This window comes from Terrapene carolina, unplaced genomic scaffold (genome assembly GCF_002925995.2).
Source record: "Terrapene carolina triunguis isolate 2854851 unplaced genomic scaffold, T_m_triunguis-2.0 Scaffold84, whole genome shotgun sequence".
Classification (NCBI taxonomy): Eukaryota; Metazoa; Chordata; order Testudines; family Emydidae; genus Terrapene; species Terrapene triunguis.
Window position 1 is genome coordinate 17,337,398 of NW_020664435.1, and position 25,706 is coordinate 17,363,103.

Consider the following 25,706-nt stretch of genomic DNA (forward strand, 5'->3'; position numbering starts at 1 on the left):
CCTCAAGTTCTCTTGCTACTTTGTGTAAGATCATCCTGTTTTCTACCTGATTTCATTGCAAAAAGCTTCTCTCCCTCAACTGCAGAGGGGATCTAGTGGGTTTGACCCCCTTCAGCAGCCTCAATCCACAACTCCTATTTCCTCCAGAATCATGCTTCAGACCTTGTAGGGAAGCCCAGGGCCTTCCATGATCCTCCTCTGGGGTGACCTATTCAGCAGACTCATCATCCTCTAACTAGAAGCAAGCAAGGTCTTGTTCTGGCGATGAGGTACTGCTCCCCACTACTAGCCTGTGTCAGGCCTGGTTGGTTTTGGGGGTAAAGGAGAGTAAAAAAGGGAAGCCAGAAAGTTTGAACTCGATAGTTCAGGTTGTTAGAGAAAAAAAAGCTGACTCGGGGTAACGCATACAAGATTTGTGCTGACGGCTTAACAAGAAGCCAGGATTGTTACCCATCTGTCATGCTATTCAGCAGCGTGGATTGGGAAGTAGTTTTTTCCCCCCCCTCCTGCACATGATTTAGATTTATTTTAAATGAAATATTGAAAACCGAAATATTTAATTAAAATGGTGCCATGGCGTCTCATGGAAGCTGTAATTCAGATGCCTTATGCAATCATTCTCCTCTATGAGCTGAACTACATCTTCCATGATGCACCACTCTTTCCCCCTCTTAGTGAGGGAAAGGCATGCATCACAGGAGCCCTTAGCCATAGTGCATCTAGGAAAGCAGAATTTAACTTTAAAAAGGACACTTAATTGACTAGATAGCAAGTTGACAAAAGGCAGAAATAGCTTCCAACCACTCCTCCTAATTTCTGTGCCAATGTGTGCAATCACATTTTTCTATTTTTAAATGGTTTTCCTCTTCCCTGTTTTATGACAAAGGAAAAAAAAAAAAACCAGGAAAACCGACTAGCAGTCTGTACAGGAGAAAAATCTGCATTTGACAGCACTTTGTGTACTAAATAAACAACCTGAAAGAAATCTTTTGCACCCTGTTATTTACAATTGTTATTTGTAACACTAGTAGAGACAACATTTTTAGGGAGACATGCAATTTTTGCAAGTTGATTGTGTCCCTTTAACTCATAAGTTTCTTCACTTCTGTGGGATTTAAATTATATTTTATCTCCTACAATAGCAGATGTCATGCAACCACCATGTTGTTACTCTATAACATTTTTTTAGTATTCCTCCAAGGAGGATACTTAGTCTAGTTTGGAGAAGTATTATATAATCACAGCAAAGGATGAATCAGAGACATAGGGAAAGGCAGGACTTTCCAAGGTTAAACAGCAGCTAAATCCCAAAATAAGAGGATAGCAACATGGGACTCAATGATCCTTCTATAACCTATAGAAGACTAACTGGTATCCCTGTGGGTTTATTTAATGATAATGCTCTAAGGCCCCAGTCCAGCAAAGCACTTAACCACCTGCTTTGCTGAATGAGGGCATTAATAATAGTGTTGGTTCCCACACAGAACTTGATTCCTTTGTGATCTGTCATCTGAAATTCCTTCCAAGTGGCGGTGGGTTTTTTTTGTTTTTTTTTAATATTGATGACAGGTTGAGGAGGATGCTTAATCACCCTCTTTGAAGGCAATGCTCCTTCCCACCAAATAGCTTCCCCCTTCCAAATTACTGGATTGGAAACAACCTTTAGCAGTGTTTCTTCAATAGAAGTGTAGGAAACTCTCTACATTAAAGTTAAATATGAAGGACTACCTCTCTATCAAACCTGTGTGCAGCAGGCAGCATATAACTGAGTTTTATTCTTTACTAAGGCCCTGTAAAGATTTACATATGTGCTTAACTTTTTGTACTGTGAGCAGTCCTACGGATTTCAATGAGATCACTGGCAATATATAAAGTTAAGCATGTGCGCCAATCTTTGCGGGATTAGAGCCTTAGATGGTATATGCACACGGACACAGCATTTGCAACTCCAAGCACACTGGGGCCTTGACCCTTGCTCGGTGACTTCTAGGCGATACCACAATATTAATTTAATAAAAGATTAATTACAGTGCTGCTTGAGAGACTTTTTAAAAGCTCTTTCAGTATTGTTGAGCAAATACAGAACTGCTCAACAACATATATCAAATGGAACATCTAATATGTGGCTAGTTAGCAGCACAAGTGTATGAGCTCCAGCCAGTGTTTACAAAATGCTTTTACCCTGTCTTTGATTCTCAGATCCCCAATTACCCACTTGTCACTCCTCTTTACCATCCCACCTTCAAGGCCACATAACTCAGGAGTTCTTCTGACCAAGCAGGGCTGCACAAAGCTCCATCTAGAGTCAAATAATTCTGACCTTGTGATGGGCCAGAGTAGTTGTTGCAGAACATTGGAAAATTCAAAGGGCTCTTACTTGTAATATCTCATTTAGGTTTTGGTTGAAGATCACCTGACAGCAAACACAACCTTTCTTCAAGTTGCAAGTTATTGCCTTGCAGCACACACACATAGCATACATCAGGGGCTTTTACAAGATTAAGCCTTCAAAAAAATATCTAGGAATTTTGTACTAGTTTATATAGTTATTAATGGGTCTTCCCCCCCTCTCCACTTTTACCTCAATTAACAGGAAGTACTTATCATGGAATTTAGCCTTTTTATTATTAGTTATGTTGGCAAAGAGACTGGATATACTCTAAGCCAGGGGTAGGCAACCTCTGGCACGCGTGCCGAAGGCGGCACACGAGGTGATTTTCAGCGGCACTCTCACTGCCCGGGTCCTGGCCACCGGTCCAGGGGGCTCTGCATTTAAATTTAATTTTAAATGAAGCTTCTTAAACATTTTAAAAACCTTATTTACTTTACATACAACAATAGTTTAGTTATATATTATAGACTTATAGGAAGAGACCGTCTAAAAACATTAAAATGTATTACTGGCACGCGAAACCTTAAATCAGAGTGAATAAATGAAGACTCGGCACACCACTTCTGAAAGGTTGCTGACCCCTGCTCTAAGCCAAGATAACAGAACTACCAATTAATGACTGAAGCTGTAGTACTCAGAGCCAGTTTCCATTCTGCCTTAAAATAATTTCATACATTATCTATGATCTGCGATTAAGAGAAACAATTTGATCTAACACAGAGAGGCATATATCACAGCCTTGTTAAAATGTCAGAAAAAAATAACTGTTTGAAGAGGATGAATAGACTGATCGAAGATAGAAGGTATGTTTTCAAACATGGATTGCACCTCTCTGAACAACCTCTTGCTGGGAATTCATCATTTTACCCTGGAAATGATATCCTACCATATAAATCTCTACTCTGTTTCCTACAAAGACAGTGTTCATATATCTTTCTTTAGTATGTGAATCAAGTGATCAGAGAGGTAAAGTGCAATTAATTATTTAGGAATCCACAGTTCCTAACAGAATTCCATCTTTGGAGATAGAGAATTTAAGTGCTTTCTAAGAGCCAAGTGACAGATGCAGGTATAGGAAAGAGCAAGTCTGGTTACATTTTCCTGGATTTCAAGGGAGACTATCTGTGCACAAAAAGGAAGAGACATGGAATGAAATCCTAATCCTAGCTAAGTCAATGAGAATTTTGCCATTCGCTTCAAATGGAACCCAAGATTTTACCCATGGACTCCTACATTCTGAATCATAGGTTCTATGGCCTCAAATGGCCCTTCACAGTCCACCAAAAACACACACAGCATACAGCCATTTGAAACTGTAACACATATTTGATATGCCAATTTTACAGCAATACGTCTGGTATGGTATATTCCTTTGTGGTATTTTTATAAAAACACATCATATCACCCCAATTAATTTTTAAAATATATATCAATGTGTTTTAGGATTCGTGTGTGTGTTGGGGTGATAGTGGAAAGCATAGATAATCTTTCTATAAGCAGCTGAGGTTACCAGAGTATATATACACTGCATACCATCTAAATTTACTCCCTTCCTGCTGTTTGGATTTATTAGTAACTGAAATAAAAAAAATCTACATTATACAACAACAACAAAAAAATCAATAAAGCACACGTTAAATGGATTAAGAACTGGCTAACGGATAATTCTCAAAAATTAGTCAAGGGAGAATCATCACTGAATGGGACGTTTCTAGTGGGATTCCACAGGGATCAGTACTAGGCCTCATGCTATTCCACATTTTCATCAATGATCTGGAAGTAAATATAAAATCACTGCTGATAACATTTTCTAATGATACTTAGATTGGTGGAATGGTAAATTATGAGCACAGGGCAGTCACACAGAGCAACTTGGATTGCTTGGTAGGCTGGGTCCATTCAAACAAAATACACCTTAATACAGCCAAATGCAAAGTGATAAATGTAGGAACAAGGAAAGCAGGCTATACCTAGAGAATTGGGGACTGTATCCTGAAAGTCAGGGACTCTGAAGTGGACAACTTATCATGAGCTCCCAAAGTGACGCTGTGGCAAGCAGGGCTAATGCGATCCTTGGAGATGCATGCTGGGGAGTAGGAAGGCGATTTTAATTCTATACACAGCATTGGTGAGACTGTACTGTGTACAGTTCTGGTGTCCCTATTTTAAAAAGGCTGTTGAAAAACTGGAGAAGAGGGCCACAAAAATTATAAGGAGAAAATGTCTTACAGTGAGAGACTTAAAGAGCTGTGTAGCTTATCAAAAAGAAGACTGGGAGGTACCTTGACAGGGAGAACATACGGGGTATTAAGGGCTCTTTAATTTAGTGGAGAAAGGCATAACAAGAACCAGAGGCTAGAAACTGAAGCCAGACAAATTCAGATTGGAAATAAGACACACATTTTAACAAGCAACAGAGAGTCCTGTGGCACCTTTAAGACTAACAGATGTATTGGAGCATAAACTTTCGTGGGTGAATGCCCACTTCGTCAGATGCATGTAATGGAAATTTCCAGAGGCAGGTATAAATATGCAGACAAGAATCACTCTGGAGATTTTAACAGTGAGGGTGATTAATCATGGGAACAAACGACCAAGGGAAGCAGTGGATTCTCTCATCTCTTGAGGTCTTTAAATCACAACTGGTTGCCTTTCTGCAAGATGTGCTTCAGCCAAGAACAAGTTGTTGGGCTCAGTGCAGGCTTAACTGGGTGAAATTTAAGTGCCTGCAATATACAGGAAGTCAGAATAGATATCTAATGGTCCATTCTGGCCTCAGTCTTTGAATCTCCAAGCTTGGCTGGTTTTTAAGATTTTTAATTAAAGATCCTCTTCGGCCCAACAATTAGTTCCCTGTGTTTCAGAAAGGCTCCCACTCCCTTAGATGCTGGCTAGAACTAACAAGATGCACCCACCACTGTGACTTAGTAGTAATTACCTGTCATCTTTATGCAGAGCTCAAGCACCCGATATCAGAATGATGAACAAAAATCCTTGCATCGTGTAAAAGGGTTCTGGAATCTGCTGTGCTATCATACATGCAAACCTCTTAATTTACACTAAAAAGTATGCAGTTTTTAAATTTTTTATATCAAAGGTTGATCAGTAAATGTGACAAGGTACAATTAATATGAATACAAAATTGGCTAAGAGACACCAACTTCAAATCTAGTCAAGTTAAAAACAAGCAGAGAAAAGTGCAATTTTTAAAATTGATGATGTCTCTTTATGATCTCTCCTCACACAACGTATTCCTACTTAATTACTTTATGCTAGTATTTCCTGGTATTTATCTGTTTCCAACAGGGATGGCATTGCTGATAAAGCTCTTGAATAAAGTTATATTAAATCAGTTTTATATCAAGTACTACAGAGAAATAAGTTTGGTACCATTAATAAAAATTAAGTACTGTATGTAAATAGGTAGTTTTAAGAATATCAAAGTTAACCTTCCTCTTTAAAAATTAAGTTCTTGGGGCCAGGACCATATTGTGACACTACACCCCATATTCTTCATAAAAATATTGTCATAATATGAATATGGCATAACTAAGATATGTTTTATGTAAGAGGGATCATGTGAGATATCATTGGAAAGGTTATGATTTACTGATGTGATTATCCAATTTGCATGCATGTATCATTTCTGTATCTGAAGTTAGGAATATTGACTATGTAGCAATTACAACTGAAACGCCCACCAGACAGTAGGCAATCAGCCTGGATGGTTTCATTAAGAAGGACAATAGAGCTTTGAAAATACTAATCTCCCACCTTCCTGAGAGGCTTCCTGGGATGCTGCTTTGACTCTACAAGGTCATGTGGTCATGTCACCTGGTACAGGGTCCCATCTTGAGCTGGTATTTTTCCACTGGAAAGGGGGTGGGCTAGGAAACAAAAGATTCCCGCCATATGTAAATCCTATTAAGGCTGAGGAGTGAGTTAATCTAGGCTTTTCTCGACTACCTACCCGCCCAAGGAGGAAGACTGTTTCTTCAGGTGTTTTCAGGAAAGGAACTAGGCTGGGGGAGGTAGGGAGTGAGCCCAGGCGAGACAGATCAGCCTGTAAAAGGAATCCCTGGAGATTTAAGCTGCAAGCAGTGCAGTTTACCTTCAAGAAACTCTGCAACCTGCTTGAAACAACATTTAGGGTGAGAAATGATTATTTGTGGCCAGTACTCCTTAGTGTATTAAGCTTAGTTTGCGTGTTTGGTTTTATTTGCTCAGTAATCTGCTTTGATCTGTTTGCTATCCCTTGTACTCACTTAAAATTTACCTTTTGTAGTTAATAAACTCATTTTTTGTTTATTCCAAAACCCATTTTGTACAATTCATAACTTGAGGGTTGGGGAGGAAGCTGTGCATAACTTCCTCCACACTGAGGGAGGGGGCGAATTTCATGAGTTTACGCTGTATACATTTCTATACAATACAGGACAAGACAATATAATTTTGGGTTAACACTCCAGAGGGTGTGTGCACCAGAGTGCTGGGCAATTCCCTGAGCTGAGCCCTCCACACACAGCGGATTGCAGACTGTGTGAGATTCTACAGTTGGGTGTGTCCCCCATCCAGCACACTCACAGAGGTAGGGCTTGAGAGCCTGATACAGCAGCAAGAGTGGGGGTGGACCCAGTCTGGTGGGACAGGTGGGCTCAGTGGGACACCAGCACATCAGGTGGGACCCCGGAAAGGGGGGTCCAACCTGTCACACATATCTTTCTCTCTATCTATCTGTACAGCACCAAGTAGGTCATCAGTGCTCAGTTAATACCACTACAACCACCACCACCACCACCACAACAAATGGAAATTACAACAGAGACACTGCATGTGTTCTGACGCAATGGTTTACCTTTGGATTAAAGTATCTGCAAGACTGTGGCTGTGATCCTCCAAATAAGGCAATGCGGTAATCGTGTTTTTTCCTTCGTGGCCTCGTGCCCTCCACTAGCTCTTCTCTGTCCTCCGGAGACAGCAGATGATATCGCATTCCACCTACAAGGAAATCCATGCAGATTGTACAGAGAGGTATGTATGCATATGATAATTGTAGAGAAACAAATTTTAAGCTACGTTTTCCAAATATCCAGCATTTTTCTTAAACCTACTTTTTTCACTCATGAAAATTTTCATCAATTTTTTCCATTTAGGAGAGAATATATAGTAGAAGAGGGATTCTTAACCTTTTTCTCTCTGAGGCCCCCCTCAACATGCTATAAAAACTCCAGGGCCCAGCGGGGGGTCAGGTGGGGGGCCGGGGCCTTGGGCATAGGTGTAGTTTGATTTCTATTGGGGGGGAGGGGCGCAGGGGCCAGGAGTCCAGGAAGGGAGTGCCACCCTCCACCCCCTGACTTACCTCAGCAGACCATCCACCAATCTGGGTTGGGGGGCAACCAAAAATTAGAACTCAAAGATGGGAGCTTAGCTCACAAAGTTTGAAAACAGCTTAGGGCGCAGGGAGGGAGTAGCTATGGGCTGTGTGCGGGCAGGGGGTAGCTTGAGGTGCAGAAAGGGGATAGCTGGGGCTGTGCACACAGGGGGTGGCTGTGGATGCAAGGAGGGGGGTAGCTGGAGCTGTGTGCACTCTGGGGGTAGCTCAGGGTGTAGGGACGGGGGTAGCTGGAGCTGTGTGTGGGCACGGGGTAGCTCAGGGTACAGGGAGGGGGGTACTAAAGGCTGTGTGCTGTGGGGTCCTGTTGCCAGAGGGGTCTGCCAGCCACGGAGTCGATTCTCCCCACCTGGGTGGCTCTTACTGGCTGCCTCTGCGGGAGCAAAGGGGACTGGGATTTGGGAGATGAGGAGCAGCTTTAACCCGGGGCACCAGCAGGAGAGGAAGGAACGCTGCGGCGGCCTGCTCCATGGCACCAGCCAGAGCAGCAGCTGCCACGCACTGCCTGTGTAATGGCAAAAACAACAGCCGGCACATTTTTCCACCAATAGCAGTTACCTACTGAGCCTGCTCAGTTCGGGTGAGAATGCTCAGTACAACCTAAATAGGAAATTCTCCCAGGGAGCTCTTTGTGCCCCTATAGTGGTGGGGATCAGGACTTCAGCCCCCCATGGGGTGCCAGGGATTGGGACTTCAGCCCTGCACCTCCCAGCTTGAGCCCCACAGGGGGCGCTAGGCTCACGGTCTGGGTTTCAGCCATGGGGTCCTGCGGCCCCCTTGAAAGGGCTCGCGGACCCCCTGTTGAGAGAACCGCTGTAGTAGAACATGGGGATAGGACAGATGCCCAGTTTTAGGATCCATGTCAGACAGGTCTAGCAACGTCAAAATAGAACAAGGATAAAAGGTGCCTGCATGCTCTATTCGTTTAAAAATCTATCCATTTAGTTAAAGACATAACCGAAAGTTGCCACATGGAAACTGACAGAAGGAAACATGCATAGAAAAGGAAGTCCAAAGTAGAAGTATAAGGAAAGAGAAGCCTGACCAGCAAAATTTAAATAGGGGATACAAGTATGCTAGGAAGACATTGACTTGTTTTTAGTCTCCAGCTAACACCACAGAGGAGAGGCAGCTGTTTGCGTTCCCCTTCTCATCAACAAAACCAAACCAAAACCTTAGTTTACCTGTGGCAACAGTATAAGACCTTTTCAAAGATAATCCAAGCACTTACTTTACTGTCTGTTTAGGAAATAGTCTGGTATGTCCAAAAATTTTACTAATATCAGCAGTGGTATAACTTGTCTCCTCAACCCTGCCCTGGGTTTATACCAAGAGCTCTAACCTCCATTTGGCTTTACTGAGAGTCAAGATCACTCAGCACCCTGCAGGATGAAGCCTTAAGTTTGTAAGAGTTAGGTTAGCAGGAAAAAAATGGCTGAGTGTTGCTTTTAAAGCAGTGCTATGTAGTTTATTCCAGCAGTAATTGGAAGGCTAAAATTAAATTTGGATTTTCTTTCCAAAAACCTGAATAATGTTTATGAATATCTGGATTCATCACTGGCATTTGATGAATTTAAGGATTGCATTAGGAATACAGGTCAGGAAGGGGGCGTAGGAGGATTTGTCCCCTTCCTGTTTCATTTAAATAAACACAGACTATGTCAGAGATATTTCATTCAGCACCTTTAGAGTGCTGTATCTCTAGTCCCAATTGTCAGTCTGCATTAGTACCAGAGATGGTGGAGCATAGGTTTAATTTTCTTAAGTCACTTAGGGAAGCTTCATAGACTCAGACATTTTGACATAAACATTTCTTATTAATTCCAATCTAAACCTGAGAAATATTAAAGTTATTAGCTAGTCTCGAAGGTACACTAACCCTCCCAATTATCCCTAATAATCGTGACAAGGAAGCCACATTTCATTACTTATCACTAAGTTGGGATCATTTACCGCTGACTTTCATTTCTTTTCTCATTATATCTGTTATTCTCTAATAGGTGCTATTTATTTGACAAGCAATTAATTAACTTCAGCTAAACTAGACACTCTAGAAGGCATACAGTTATTGCCACATTTAAACTAAACTAAAATACAGTGAAAAATATTTTCATATTAGAGTAAGCAACAGTCAGAGAGCAAAAAAAGTTACGCATCTAAATTGATCGTATAGAATATTAAAATATGCAACTCGGAGGCAACTTACTGATCACCATTTTAAGGCATTCAGGGTTATCCTGAATAAGTGGCTCAGCTTGTACGGTTTTACTTAAGAAGTTCTTCGATATAAGAGGAAATCTGACTTTAGCAAGGATGTCGACCATGTATGGCTGGCGGTTAGGTTCATCATACTTCAGCCACCTGACTGCTGCATCATAAACCTAAAACACAAAACCAAAACCCAGTAAAGTAGCTAAAGCTGCAAAACAGTTTTTCTTGTGTAGTTGAAATAGAGTTGCCAACTTGGTAATATTTAAAAAACGGACACTCTGGCAGGAGTGCTGGAACCTCCTCATCCCACCTCTTCCCCAGACTCTGTCCCCATCCACTCCTCTTTCCCTCTTCCCTCCCCCCACGTCGCTCGCTGCTTTTCCCCTCCCCCCCGCCCAGGTCAGGGGGGGGATTAGCCTGCAGAGCCAAGGTTGGGAGCTGGAGCAGCCCGACGCAGGAAGGTGGTGGCCCCGGCTGAGTAGGGGATGGCACGGGTGATGACCCAGCGCCTCCCCGCCAGCAGTAACCAGACTTTGGGTGACTGGTCAGTAGATCTGACTGGACACTGCCCGGTCCCCTTTTCGACTGAACTTTCTGGTCAAAAATCAGGCACCTGGCCACCCTACGTTGAAAGTTCATCTAATTTATGATTCCAGAATGTGTAAATTTCACAAAAATATGAAAAATCCAACATACTTTAACAGAGTGGTTCTCAAACTTTTGTACTGGTGACCCTTTTCACATAGCAAGCCTCTGAGTGCAACCCCCCCATATAAATTAAACACACTTTTTAATACATTTAACACCATTATAAATGCCAGAGGCAAAGCTGGGTTTGGGGGAGAGGCTGACAGCTCGCAACCCCCCCTCCCCATGTAATAACCTCGCGACCCCCTGAGGGGTCCCAACCCCCAGTTTGAGAACTCCTGCTTTAACACTAAACTAAACTAAATAAACATATTACTTTAGGATAAATACAGCCTACGAAGGCTTCAGATTTTGAGAGGTCTATGCAAACCAATTCTATTTTCAAATGAAAGGCCCGATCCTGAAAATTCTTACTCACCTGCATAGCCCCACTAATATCAAGTCTACTCATGAGTATAAGGATTTGTATGACCAGGACCAAAGCAAAAGGCAGATGTTATAATACAACACAAGATTTATAACCCTGCCCTTACTTGAAGTACCTTGTACCTGTGTTTGTTTTTTTTTTTAAATGTTTCTCGTCTACAGTGTGAGGGAAATCTCAATTATACTGGAACTGTATGTCTCAGAACATATTTATATTATTTTTATTCCACATTACCATAGCACCTTTGTTAGGAGGGCCACTTCAAATAAAAGTTATTTAAAACAATTAACAGCAGATTACTGCAAATGCAACATTACGGTAAGTTAACTTGGTAAAGAACCCAAGTATGCCGAAATGCAACATGTGGGCATTTTTTCTGTTGTCTTCTTGGGTGAAGTTTAAAGAAAAAAGCATCCAGGGTTTGCATGCTAAAATAATTGTATGTAAATGCAGCAGCTGTTTGTTCAAGAATGCAAAGTGTTTCTTTACTTTATCTAGTGTGTTTACACAGGACAGTTTCTACTTTAAATAATAGTTATTACTGTTCATGCTGTCACAACACATTTGAGCTGAAAACTGATCATAAAAAGTAATTAAGAGTTCAAACTGGATGGGTATTCTGCCACCAAACCCCTTAGCCACATTCTGAATTACTAAGGTCAAAGGACTGTCCTCTTGACCAGACTAAAACATTTCAGTTATAATCCCCTTTACCTATGAATTATAAATCAGAAAATAAGGGTGAATGAAAAAAAGATAGGTTTATTACTAACCCTAAAGGCTAAGTAAGCCCAACAGATGTATAATTGCAACAGAAAACATGATATACACTTACTGATGGAAACATATACAGGAAAAATATGAAAGGTAGTTTATAACTAAACCAACTTTCCTTAGCTTAAGCTAAATGCACTCTGGAGTAGTACACAAGCTACCGGGGTGTCCAGATGATGGGGGACAGCGATAGCTCAGTGGTTTGAGCATTGGCCTGCTAAACCCAGGGTTGTGAGTTCAATCCTAGAGGGGGCCACTTAGGGATCCGGGGCAAAAATCATTGCTTGGTCCTGCTAGTGAAGGCAGGGGGCTGGACTCAATGACCTTTCAAGGTCCCTTCCAGTTCTAGGAGATAGGATATCTCCATTATAAATAAATAAATAAATTGTACACACAACAATCACCCTTCCTGCAGGAGTGCTTGGCTGGCAGCAGACATTTTGGGAGTAAGTTCCCTTTGAGAACACATAACAATTTATGCAACTTCAATCTTCTCATATCCACTTTCCTAGAGGCTTTTTATGCAGGCTAAGTTCTTCCTACACAAAATCTTTTACAACCTAGCTGAACTGGAGCTCACCCCCTCAGCTTAGGGCTTTAACTCTATTCTATTAGTTAGCTAAGCCTGCAAACAAACAAACAAAAAAACCAAAAACCCAACCCCCCCAAAAAGTACTCCAACGCTTTTGGACCGTGCATTTCTAGCTTCTAGGGTGTTACTCTGTGGTCTCAGTGTTTCCATGCCCACAGCTAGAACGCTGAAGTTTCACTCATTTCCACAGCTTGTAGCAGTCAATTCTCATGTTCTTACCACCCAACATTTAAAAAAACAAAAAAGACCACACACAGAGTTTGATATAAACTGAAGCTTCGTTATTTAGTCTTTGCCCAAGCAAATTCACATAGTTTTATGTAAATGCTTTATTGCAGCAGCTATATTAAGTAACCTGAACTAATCTTAGAGCCTGTATAACTTACTAAACCTTAAAGTCAGCAAGATGCCAATTTTATCTTAGCGCGCACACACACACACGCACACACACTGCTTTTTGTTTGCTACTGTGACAGGAAGTTGCTCATGGTTTCCTCTTAACCCGATTTTTCCAGTTTTCCTGTAGCTGCAAAGACTGGCTAGAAAACAACATGCAGAAGCAATATCTGCAGTCTTACATTCCAAATGGGATGGAGTGAAGGCAACTTTTAGGGCTATCAACAACGGCAGTAATTCCTTTCACTGAATGGTCTTCTGGCTCCTTTTAGCTGCCTACAAGCATTGTCTTGGATCTTCTATCTAGTCAATCCCATTTCTTTCTCCATTTCCAGGTTTCTTGAGTGCTCTGTCCATTCCAGTTATATAGACTCCCCTTCCAACTCAGCTCATGTACTATGGCTAAGGATACAGTTCTGTCACGGAGGTCACGGATTCTATGACTTCAGCGGATCTCCATAACTTCTTCAGCTTCAGCCCACCGCAGCAGCCAGCAGTCAGCCCCTGGAGGGGCGCCCAGTGTTAGTCTTCTCCAGGTATTTTTAGTAGAAGTCACAGACAGATTGTGGACTTCCGTGAATTTTTGTTATTGTCTGCGACCTGTCTGTGACTTTTATTAAAAATACCTGGGACAAAAATCTTAACTTTAATGATGGCAATGGAGGTCATATATGGACCTAAATAGACAGAACTCTTTCCATAATCCCCTCCTTATTTCCTTGAAGCCATCCTCACAACTACACAGCTTCCTACACCTGAAATGCTGCCCTGTATTTGTTTTTGTCTGAATAGGACTGAAAGATTTCTGGGTCAGGGTTCATAAATTATTCCATGATCTATGAAGCACTATGGAAATAGTAAATGTAATACATTGTAAGTCAGTGTTTAAACCTTTCAATTGATGTATTTAGCTGGCAGAAGACACATTTTACTAAGAAAACTGGACTCTTACCTGATCTTCTGCCCTTACAGTTAGTGTGTCCTGGTTCAGGAGATGTGTCACACGTTTAACATCAAGCTGTAGAAACTCATCTGTCTTGTAAACTTCAGTGAAATGTTGATGGATAAAGTCATCTGCAGTGGCCTTCAGTTCTGGACAGTCTAGGCATTCTGCTAATACACTTATACCTATACAGGGAGGTGGAAAATATAAAAAGGTGTTGGACTTTTCCCAAAGTTTGTATTGCAAGAAGTTTTCATACACGCCAATGGAATAAGTATCTCTGAAATGATGGTATTTTTATTACTTACATAGCACACAGTTTTACCCATAGCACCCATAACTCATCTGCAAGTCAAGCTGAAAGAACTAAATGCTTCTATTCTTCTGAAACTGGAGGCAAACACCAATTTATGGATCTATCTCAGCGGAAAGGAGGGAAAGAAATAACACCTCTACCCCGATATAACGCGACTCGATATAACCCGAATAAGCAGTGCTCCGGGGGGGCAGGGCTGCACGCTCCGGCGGATCAAAGCAAGATCGATATAACGCGGTTTCACCTATAACGCAGTAAAAAATTTTGGCTCCCGAGGACAGCGTTATATCGTGGTAGAGGTGTACTTCTATCACAATATAATGCTATTCCACTTTTGGATCCTAATCCTGTGCAAGCCCATAATTGGATCAGGTTAATGGGTCTCTTCACAGGCAAAGCTAGTTGTCGAATTGGGACCTCAGTTTATAATGAAAACAACACCAGTTCCTTAAAAAGTGTCAAGAACATGACACTATAATCTTCATTTCTGCTAAACAGGATCCTATACTTAAATCCACGGAACCTCTTATAAGAAATATTGTTTGTAGAAGCTGCTCTGAAACTTGAGTTGATCTAGGTGGGATAAGTTTTTAGTAATATTATGCAGTTCATAAGTTTCCAAGTAAAGTCTCAAAAGTTTATGACATATTGAATGATATATACCTGATTTGTGCAAATTCTGTTGTCTTTTAAAAAGAAAAACACCCAGCTCCAAACATTCATTGGCATTTTTCAAAGAATACCTTTAAAATGATGCATCTGTGTTAAAGTAATCACTTACCAAGACAGTTTGAAGCATCCACTTGCTCTTTCAAAAAATCCACACACATTTTTTTCACAGGTTCTATTTGATATTGGTTTGCTGCATCTAGTAAAGACTGGACATTATTGCTATTAACGGAAATTCTGCAAAACACATTTAGTACAAAATGAGCACCACAAACTACCAAGCTACTGGTGTTTGAAACATTTAAACAAAGTTACACAAAAACATCTGTAAAATTATTTCCCTACTCTTTCCCAGCCAGCTTTACCTTATATTTAAGGGTGAGATGTATTCTTTCTTTGGGTCCTTTCCTGCCCTCCCCTAATAATGTATGTAAGCATAACAATAAGCAAATAAAGACAGGTTGGAACCACTGGTCCTTAATTCTAAAGGATGATTCTTAACCTCTGGACATTTGTAGGGGCCTGATCTTGCAACCCTCATTTGTACAATTTGCCCTTATACAAGTGGTAGCAGATTGAAGGAACGGACCATCTCTTCATCAAGTGTCACCCCACAGTCCTTTTAGCCCAAATAAGCTCAATATAAACATTCCAGGTGACTGAAGTACTATTTAAAAGCAGAAGAGAAAAGAAATATTGTTATGAAGTTTACAGAACTACCCATCTAATCTTCCTAGAAACATTTGCCCCAGTCCTGCAAGCTATTCTGCATATGCAGACTCTGGTGACCGGCGCCCATGTAGAGCTCCACTGATGTTAACAGGGGCATATATATGCAAGTGCCTGCCCACAGACAGCAGCTTGCAGGATCCGAGCCTTTGGTATCTCTTTCACTGATATTTGCATCTATCAGTTTTAGGTGCTGTCAGACCCATGTTTAGAGACTCCATGTAGCAATGCAAACAGCATTTAAGCACTTGGGAATGTTTATTTAGAAACAAAAGCAAAAACTTGCCAATTATATATTCAATTTTTTTTTAAAAAGTTCCTAACCTGGAACAACAGAAACCCTGTTTTATTAAGTTACATCACTATGGCCCTCATCACACGAGCACATTAGAGTTCAACTATACACACTTAAGCTATGTCTACACATGGAACTAGGGGTGTCATTCCATGCTCGTGTACACGTACTTCTCTAGCTCGACTCAGCTTGTACTCGACACAGCTCAGATGAGAGCTAGCGTAAATATGTTTACACGAGCAGAGGAAATCATACTCCTAGCTCTTACTGTACATGTACACACACGTAGCCCCATTTAAGATACAAGTTTAAGTGTTTTCAGGATCAAGGCATACATTATTAATATTTTAGTTGGAATAAGTATTTGAATGACTATGGTACAGAGAAAAAACTTTACCAATGTTAACAAATTTTAAGGAAGACTTAAATAAGGAGCTATAAATAGTAACAAGTCGCTGAACTACACACGCTTTTTTTTTTTTCTTTGAGATTTTATCATTTATAAATAGAATACTAAGCTTTAAACTTTCTGGCAAAAATGACAAATTTTTAAACAACAAGCTACCTTGCAGTATAAGCAAACTCCACAAGCTGTTCAATAATGTCAGGCTCTGCATCTTTTAGCTCCACTTCAAAGGACTTTGATTCAAGCATATTTGCTGCAATGAAAAGTAACAATAGAACTACATCAGTCTATCATTCTCTGAGCAGTTATTTTTCCACCAGTCACAAAAATCAGCAGTAAAGCAACTATGCCAAGGGGAAAACCTTAAAACAAAAACAAAATAAAACCAGCATTCCCAGAACCTAAATATTCACACATAGGAACTATTTAAATAGAAACAAAATTAATTTATACTTTGTCATAATATAAAAGTTTATTATTAATATTCCAATAATAACTTCACTTTTGTAAGTTCTACTCACATTTACGAACATAAGAACTAGGGCTGTCGATTAATCGCAGTTAAGTCACACGATTAACTCAAAATAAATTAATCGTAATTAATCGCAGTTTTAATTACACTGGTAAACAATAGACTACCAATTGAAATTTATTAAATATTTTGGATGTTATTCTACATTTTCATATATATATTGTATTCTGTGTTGTAACTGAAATCAAAGGGTGTATTATTTTTATTACAAATATTTGCAGTGTACAAATTCTAAAATAAATAGTATTTTTCAATTCACCTCATACAAGTACTGTAGTGCAATCACTTTGTCGTGAAAGTGCAAATTACAAATGTAGATTTCTTTGTTGTTACATGACTGCACTCAAAAACAAAACAATGTAAAACTCCAGAGCCTACAAGTCCACTCAGACCTACTTCTTGTTCAGCCAATCCCTAAAATAAACAAGCTTGTTTACATTTACAGGAGATAATGCTGCCCTCTTCTTATTTACAATGTCACCTGAAAGTGAGAACAGGCATTTGCATGGCACTTTTGTAGCCGGCATTGCAAGATATTTACAAGCCAAATGCGCTAAAGATTCATATGCCCCTTCATGCTTTGACCACCATTCCAGAGAACATACTTCCATGCTGATGACGCTCGTTAAAAAAAATGTGTTAATTAAATTTGTGACTGAACTTCTTGGGGGAGAATTGTATGTCCCCTGCTCTGTTTACCCACATTCTGCCATATAGTTCATGTTATAGCAGTCTCAGATTATGACCCAGCACATGTTGTTCATTTTAAGAACACTTTCACTGCAGATTTCACAAACACAAAGAAGGAACCAATGTGAGGTTTCTAAAGATAGCTACAGCCCTTTACCCAAGGTTTAAGAATCTGAAGTGCCTTCCAAAATCTGAGAGGGATGAGGTGTGGAGCATGCTTTCAGAAGTCTGAAAAGAGCAATGCTGCAATGCGGAAACTACAGAATCCGAACCACCAAAAAAGAAAATCAACCTTCTGCTGGTGGCATCTGACTCAGATGATGAAAACGAACATGCATCGGTCCACAATGCTTTGGATTGTTATCGAGCAGAAGCTGTCATCAGCATGGACGCATGTCCCCTGGAATGGTGGTTGAAGCATGAAGGGACATACAAATCTTCAGCGCATTTGGCTCGTAAATATCTTGCGACACCAGCTACAACAATGCCATGAGAATGCTTGTCCTCACTTTCAGGTGACATTGTAAACAAGAAGCGGGCAGCATTATCTCCTGCAAATGTAAACAAACTAGTTTGTCTGAGTGATTGGCTGAACAAGAAGTAGGACTGAGTGGACTTGCAGGCTCTGAAATTTTACAAAAATGATTGGGGTATGGAACGGCTTCCGTATGAGGAGAGATGAATAAGACTGGAACTTTTCAGCTCAGAAAAGAGACAACCGGGAGGGGGGCGGGGGGGAATATGATAGAGGTCTATAAAATCATGTCTGTGTTGTGAAAGTAAATAAGGAAGTCTTATTTACTCCTTCTCATAACACAAGAACTAGGAATGACCAAATGAAATTAAAAGGTAGCAGGTTTAAAACAAACAAAAGGAAGTATTTCTTCACACAACGCACAGTCAACCTGTGAAACTCTTTGCCAGAGGATGTTGTGAAGAACAAGACTATAACAGGGTTCAAAAAAGAACTAGATAAATTCATGGAGGATAGGTCCATCAATGGCTATTAGGCAGGATGGGCAGGGATGGTGTCCCTAGCCTCTGTTTGCCAGAAGCTGGGAATAGAAGACAGGGAATGGATCACTTGATGATTACCTGTTCTGTTCATTCCCTCTGGGGCACCGGCCATTGGCCACTATCCTCCATGAACTTACCTAGCTCTTTTTTGAACCCTGTTATAGTTTTGGCCTTCACAACATCCTCTGGCAAGGAGTTCCACAGGAAGATACTTAATCACATGAGTAGCCCCACTGACTTTAACAAGAGAAGATAAAAAGGGTAAAAAGCAGCGCTGCATGAGGGAAGGAGAGAAATTAAGGAGAGAGGAAAGTACAAGAGCTTTCCCTCCAATTGTTTAAGAGCCAGTCTCTATTATCTTCTTCAAAAACCCCTGGCAAAAAGTTGTTAACCTTTTTATTTTAAATATTAAAAACATTAAAATAAGCCAATTTTGAGAAGACTTACTAGTAAACATCAAGTTAAAAAAGTGACTGGCTGAAGCAAGCACAACACGATGAGCTGGGATCTTTCTTTCCTGTACCATGAGAATGACATCACAGAGAGTTTTCTAATAAAAAAGTAAAGATCAACTTTGTGAGAAATACACACAAGAATATTATCTTAAAAGAGGTTTTCAGAAATCCATTGCTTTCTCTGCTCTCCAGCTAGCAGGCTCATCACATAATGGTAAAGTAAAAAACATAAGAACAATTAGTAGTTTAGATACGCCAAACAAAGGTGAAGGGATGATCAAAGTTAAGGCTTACATATCAATCTTGGTTTACCCTGTTTAGCAAGACAATAATGCACCTTTATATTGGAGACAAATAGATCACCCAAGCATCAACTCAAAAATATGCAAGTTAAAGGGACAGTTGTCAGTTTAAAAGTTTCCACAAAGAAATTATTTTTTACCTGTCATTGTCTAAGTAACATGTAAGATCACTGTTCTGAGAATTTTCTGTTTACTCAGTTTGGTTACCTGGTATATTTTGACAGCACTGAATATCTAGTCAGACAGTTTTTCCCATTTGTGTGATCTTTCACACAGTGACGGGAAGAGAAAGCACCTGTAAAACTAGAAAAATTGTTGGAGCAAGAATAGTGTGTGGGGGTGGAATATATATAAATGAATAGAATTAAAGTTGGCATTCCTTTAAGACTGACTTTAAGAACATGAACACTGACTTGTGTCAGATTTCAATGGGACCCGAGGACATATAGCATCAGGTTCTTATTGAATTCACTAATATTGCTGTCTAGCATTAGAACTTCATTCGGAGGTACATGAAGTTCCCTTATTGCAAAAAAGTTAAACCAAAACAACCCATTAATAGAGTGGGAAGGAAGTGTGCATAGTCAGAACTAGATAGGGAAAACAGAATGATAGTTTAAATATCCGATTATCTGAGTTTCAGTCAGATCCCTAAATGCTCTTTTAGTAGTTTTTGGTTCACTCAGGAAATAACACAGATCAGAAGCACCTACAGCTACAACAACAGATTCATAAAAATAATGCATATGTTAAACAAACATTTGTTTGAGTAACAAGTGTACACCAGAAAAAGTCTCTTTGCACACCTGTAGCTTAAAATACTTAAGCAATAAAGACCAAATTTGGTCTTAAAAAAAATTGCTCCAAACCCAAGACCTTGTAGGTAAAGCTTCAGAGCAAGTCCTTTTACAGATGAATTAGAAATTCCTAAACACATTTGGCTTAAACAGAAATGCTGTCTGACTTATGACAAGCACAACTGTAATATTCTGCATTTAATTCAGATGGTAGGGTCCAAGCAGGGACCAAAGCCAAGATTTTTAGTGACGGTATTAAAAGCTGCCAACACTTTTGCACAACACTTTGGAAACATGACCTGTTGTCAACTACCCCTCCCTGCTTTGTTATAAAAAATAAGCATGCCGCCATTTGAAATGTACCTAGAGAAGGTGGGACTTCTAAACAAACAAGTTTTATTTCTTAGTCAGATTTTTCACTCAAAGATGGTAGTTAATTTTTTCCTCTTAAAATGCTTTCCTTCACCTCCCCCCCAGAGATGGCAGAAGTGTGTGAACACAAGCAAAACTAAATACAACCCTCTAGGAGAAGGAAACTGATTTCAGCTTCAGTACAAAGCCTTCTTTCCTCTATTGCACACACATTTGTTAGAGCAATTTAAGATGTCATATTTGGAGCCTCCCAATCCGGACTGTCTCTTTTTAACTAAAATTGGTAGTTTTATGGGATGAGAAATATTTCCACACTCATTCATTCCCACCCAATGGTTCTAGAGCATAGGCACCGACTCCGTGGGTGCTCCGGGGCTAGAACACCCATGGGGAAAAATTAGTGGGTGCTCTGCACCCACTGGCAGCCAAGCTCCCCCCGCCCAACTTCCTCCTCCTCCCCTGAGCGCGCCGCGTCCCCGCTCCTCCGACTAGCTCCCAGCCCGCCGTTAGCACGCTCCAGGAGGGAGGAGGAGGAGGAGGAGCGGGAATGTGATGCGCTCTGGGGAAGAGGCGAGGCCGGGGCGGGGATTTGGGGAAGGAGTTGGAATAGGGGCAGGGAGGGGGCGGAGTTGGGGCGGGGGCGAGCACCTGCGGGAAAGAGGGGAAGTCGGCGCCTATGTTCTAGAGCATCAGACAATAGTTACACCTCAAGGTTCTAATCTTTCAAATTCTTAAGCAGGTAGCTTCACTCATGTGAGTAGCTCCATGGAATCCTTTGGGTTACTCACTTGACTAACTTAAAATTGCATGCCTAAGAGTTTATTTTACAGACCATACATCTGATAAATTTTGAGCTGTTCTACTATGTGTACTGAATATAGCATTAAGAACATTGCCCTGCCACCATTAGCTGAAGCAATGGAAATACAGAAATAAAATGATCTAAATTAGTAAAAATTGGAGTGGAAATAAAAAGCGAAGTGGTCCATTTGTTCAATGAGAGGTTCTCAGCAGAAGGGTAGCACATCATGGAGATGAATACTGCCTGAAACAACAGCTTTGAGAGGCGTGAATTGCTCCATTCATCACAGTAGGTATTCTCACTCCCTCTCCCCAGTGTCAGAGCTCATGAGCCTGTCCTATGAAAGGAGCAAGTCCATTCTCACCCACAATCTCAGCACTTTGTGCCTGGTGCATGCTCCAAACATGCCTGTTTTCAACTCCCCACCTAGAGGGCTTAGACCCCCAGAGAGATAGGGTCCCCCAGTTGCCAGCTCACATGTGGAAGGGCAGCAAGAGAAACTTCCCAGAAAAGTTAGAACCCCTTTTAAATTAACTGTACTACTCAGGGCTTATTTCCCAAAAATACATAAGCCCCCTTGAGAGAGGCAGACAGTGGCAACATGCCTACAGATTTCTGCCAAGGATAGGGTTTGGACTTACAGTGCATGGGTGCAGCTCAGGTTCAATGGCCACAGCATTTCCCTTGAGCCATCAAATTATTGTGAAAATACAGTGCAAATCCTCATTTCAACAGAGCCCTAGGGCTTGTCTACACTGGCAATTTACAGTGCTGGAACTTTCTCGCTATGCCCCTCGTGCAGGTGGGTTTTTTAGAATGCTGGGAGAGCTCTCTCCCAGCGCTGTGCTGCGACCACACAAGCCACGTTGGAAGTGCTGCCGTGCTTTAGTGGTGCCAGTGTAGACTAACCCTTAGGGCTTGGCTACACTTGCAGCTGTACAGCGCTGTGAGGTAAACCTGTCTTCGTACAGCTGAGTAGGGAAAGCACTGCAGTCTGTCCACACTGACAGCTGCCAGCGCAGTGGCGTGGCCACACTTGCAACATTTGCAGCTGTGTTGGGAGCGGTGCATTATGGGCAGCTATCCAGCATTCATGTGGCTGCAACGTGCTTTTCAAAACGGGGGGTGGGGGTGGGGTGGAGTGTGACAGGGAGTGTAGGGGGAGAGAGAGTGCTTTTTGGAGTGTGTCAGCACTCTATTTTGCAAATTCCGAACTCCCGGCCCCCTGCTCATTCACTCACTCACTCAAAGCAAACAGCAAACTGTTTGCTTTTTCTCTGTGGTACAGCTTTGAAACAGGCACTTCCGCATTCCTGCAACCGGTCACAACAATGGAGAGGACTGGCCACTTGACAAGGTGATCAGTACAGCGCTGCAGGTTGATTCCTGGTACACACTCACAGGGGAGAGTTGTAGCCACTCCGCTGTATCTCTTATGCTTCTCGGGGAGGTGGAGTAACTGCAGCGGTGTACCCAGGGAGATACAGCGCTGTACGTGCCTTGCCAGTGTAGCCGGTCAGTGAGTTACAGCGCTGTGGGTGGCTTTACAGCGCTGTAACTCGCAAGTGTAGCCAAGGCCTTAGTCTTGCTGCACACGTGCATTTCATTTTCTTTGGCTCCCCCTACTTTCCTAACTTAACCCTGAATACCTTCTACAGCAGTGTTTCTCAAACTCCCTTCCCTCCCACACCCCAAAGATACTATTTTGAGAACAAAATGGTGTCCTCCAACATGTTCCAGCCCTGGTTCAAGGGACAGACCCCTGCATAAACCACGGTGGACCCTCAGGGATTCAGGGACACCAATTTAGAAACCACTGTTCTACAGCATAAACCTCCAAAGGGGCATTGAGTGTCTTGCACTAGTGAACTAAATCCCAAGTGCCTGAGATCAGTCTGAGGGGAGGACTAGAGCCACAGTCTGAGCATGGGCAAAACCCAGAAGCTTAGATTTTGTAAAATGTTGTATTTTTTTTTTTGGTGGTGGGAGGGGGGGAGGTGCTACATCTAAGGAACACTTTTCTCAGATGACCTCTAACTTGGTCTACTAACATTACCCAGCACCCTTGTGTGTCACTGAAAATCTCAAGATAATCTGAGTAAGCATGCAGATTTTAACACACTTTGATGAGTCAGCCTTACACCTGAAAGTGATGTTCAATCTTAACTACAGTGGTGCTGGTGCTCTGCTATAATAAAGCACCATGCACCCATATGCCAACACATTATTATTTTTTTGTGTTGTGGCAGCACCTAGAAGCCTCAATCAAGATTTGGGACCTCATTGTGCTAGGCGCTGTATGTACATGTATTGAGAAGATGTTCCCTGCCTCAAATTGCTTACAAACAAGGGATAGCACCATTCAGTGGCCTCAAATTGGTGTTGTGAGTGAATGGCATTCTACAGAATGAATTTCTGTAATTGTCTTTCTCTCCTCACTAAGTAATGGACCTACCTTGACCCTGGTCTTCCTCTTGCTTCTCATGTATTTGTAAAATGCTTTCTTGTTACACTTTATATCCCTACCTAGTTTAACCTTGTTTTGTGCCGTGGTCATTCTAGTTTTGTCCCTACATGCTTTTGGTGGTGTTTTATATTCATCCTTTGTAATTTGATCTAGTTTCTACTTCTTGTATGACTCTCTTTTGAGTTACAGGTCATTGATCTGGTTAAGCTAGCATGGTGCCTTACCATACTTCCTGTCTTTCCTATGCAGTGGGATAGTTTGCTTGTGTGCCCTTAGTAATGTCTCTTTAAAAAACTGCCAACTCTGTTTAAAACAACCAACCAACTCCACAAAAGCAAACTTAATTCTAGGATTCAAGTGCCTTTGAGGTTGAGGATAGGAAGGCAGGAGAAAAGATGAGAAGGAATAAAAGAAAGCAGCAGGAGCTGCAGGGAAAGAGAGGAGGAGGAGCCTCTTATGTACCTCTCTAGCACCCCCAGGAGCCTGGACTGATTAACACCAGCTTCTCAGGGAGCTTCCTGTTTCCTGCTGGTTCCCTGAACCCACTTGAGGAGAACAGGCAGTCAACTGAAGTAGTAGGAGCCAGTTAGGCCCTTAAGACGCTGATATCTTCCCTCACTCAGGCTCTGCTACCAGCCTGCTTATTTGTCCCCTTCAATTGAGTGTTGAGAGCCACTATAGCTGGCACAGAACAGCAGTCATAAGTGAAAGAAGAAAACGCCCCTCTGGGACAGCATTCAGAAAAAGAAAGAAAGGAAAGGAAGCTTTTTTATCTAAGCAGGAAGGAGCTCTCCTGAGATACATAGACTCAAATGTTCACGGTGAGCCTTCCAGCCCCAGTGAGGATGTGAGTGGTGAGGAGATGTCTGATCTTCCAGTTAGTCAGAGTGCAGGTGACCTGGCAGCTACTGCAGCATCCATATCTCCATCTCAAATGGATGTAACCATGCACATTCCTGAAGAAAAGCGTAGATCAGAGAAGAGTGTGGTGGAGGCGCAAGAAACAGCTGCTGCTGAGTTTAGTTCCTTAAGTCTAGATGAGGGGGTGAGGGATAGCTCAGTGGTTTGAGCATTGGCCTGCTAAACCCAGGGTTGTAAGTTCAATCCTTGAGGGTGACACATAGGGACCTGGAGCAAAATCAGTATTTGGTCCTGCTAGTGAAGGCAGGGGGCTGGACTCAATGACCTTTCAGGGTCCCTTCCAGTTCTATGAGATAGGTATATATTATTATATTATGATCCAAGACTGTGGACCCACTTGAGCAGTAGCCTGAGGGACTTTCTTGTACTGCATGGGCCACAGCAAGTGAAAAACTTCATGTTCCCCAAAGACAACAAAAATAGAAGTTTCCATCCAATACATTACTGGCATGAAATCCCCAATGGTGACAAAGTGGAGAGGCCATGGCTTATGTACTCAAAAACCCAGAATGATGCATACTGTTTTTGTTGCAAACTCTTCCAGTCTAATGTTCCATCCACGTTGGGTTCTACAGGAACAAAGGACTGGAAAAATCTGGCTAGAAATCTGGCATGCCATGAGAAGGCAGCAAATCACCAGAAAGCATTCCATAGGTGGAAAGAGCTTGAGATGAGACTAAGGTTAAAGGCCACCATAGATGATCAGCATCAAGAGAAGACTGCATCAGAGTCTCTTTACTGGCAAAATGTTCTGAAAAGGCTCATTGCCATTGTGAGACTGCTTGCTACCCAAAACTTAGCACTGCATGGCACTTCAGATCAGCTGTATGTGCCAAACAATGGAAACTTCCTTAAGACTGTGGAGCTGATGGCTGAGTTTGATGCTGTACTCCAGGAGCATCTAAGAAGAGTCACCACCCAAGAAATGTACACACACCACTACCTTGGAAAAACAATTCAAAATGAGATCATACAGTTACTGGCAACAAAAGTCAAACAGAAGATTATGGCAGATCTGAAATCAGCAAGATATTACTCTGTTATTCTGGACTGCACACCTGACATCAGCCATACGGAACAAATGACTCTAATGGTGCGTTTTGTAACAACAACAGAACCTAGTGAAAATGTCCCTGCAAAGGTGACTGTCAGAGAGCATTT

The 25,706-nt window shown here is 41.6% G+C and overlaps 1 protein-coding gene across 2 annotated transcripts in view; it reads right to left on the reverse strand.

The window, feature by feature from the left end:
- Positions 1–25,706, reverse strand: part of KLHL7 (kelch like family member 7) — a 38,966-nt gene that overhangs the window by 9,495 nt on the left and 3,765 nt on the right. The window contains exons 2-7 of one of the 2 annotated variants that reach the window (XM_024223290.1): positions 18,877–18,979; positions 16,350–16,443; positions 14,873–14,997; positions 13,785–13,960; positions 9,991–10,165; positions 7,248–7,390 (exon numbers count right to left, since the gene is read on the reverse strand). In XM_024223290.1, the coding sequence (XP_024079058.1) occupies positions 7,248–7,390; positions 9,991–10,165; positions 13,785–13,960; positions 14,873–14,997; positions 16,350–16,443; positions 18,877–18,979 (816 nt within the window). The remainder of the gene's footprint in view (positions 1–7,247; positions 7,391–9,990; positions 10,166–13,784; positions 13,961–14,872; positions 14,998–16,349; positions 16,444–18,876; positions 18,980–25,706) is intronic. The other variant, XM_024223297.1, reaches the window with a different exon arrangement.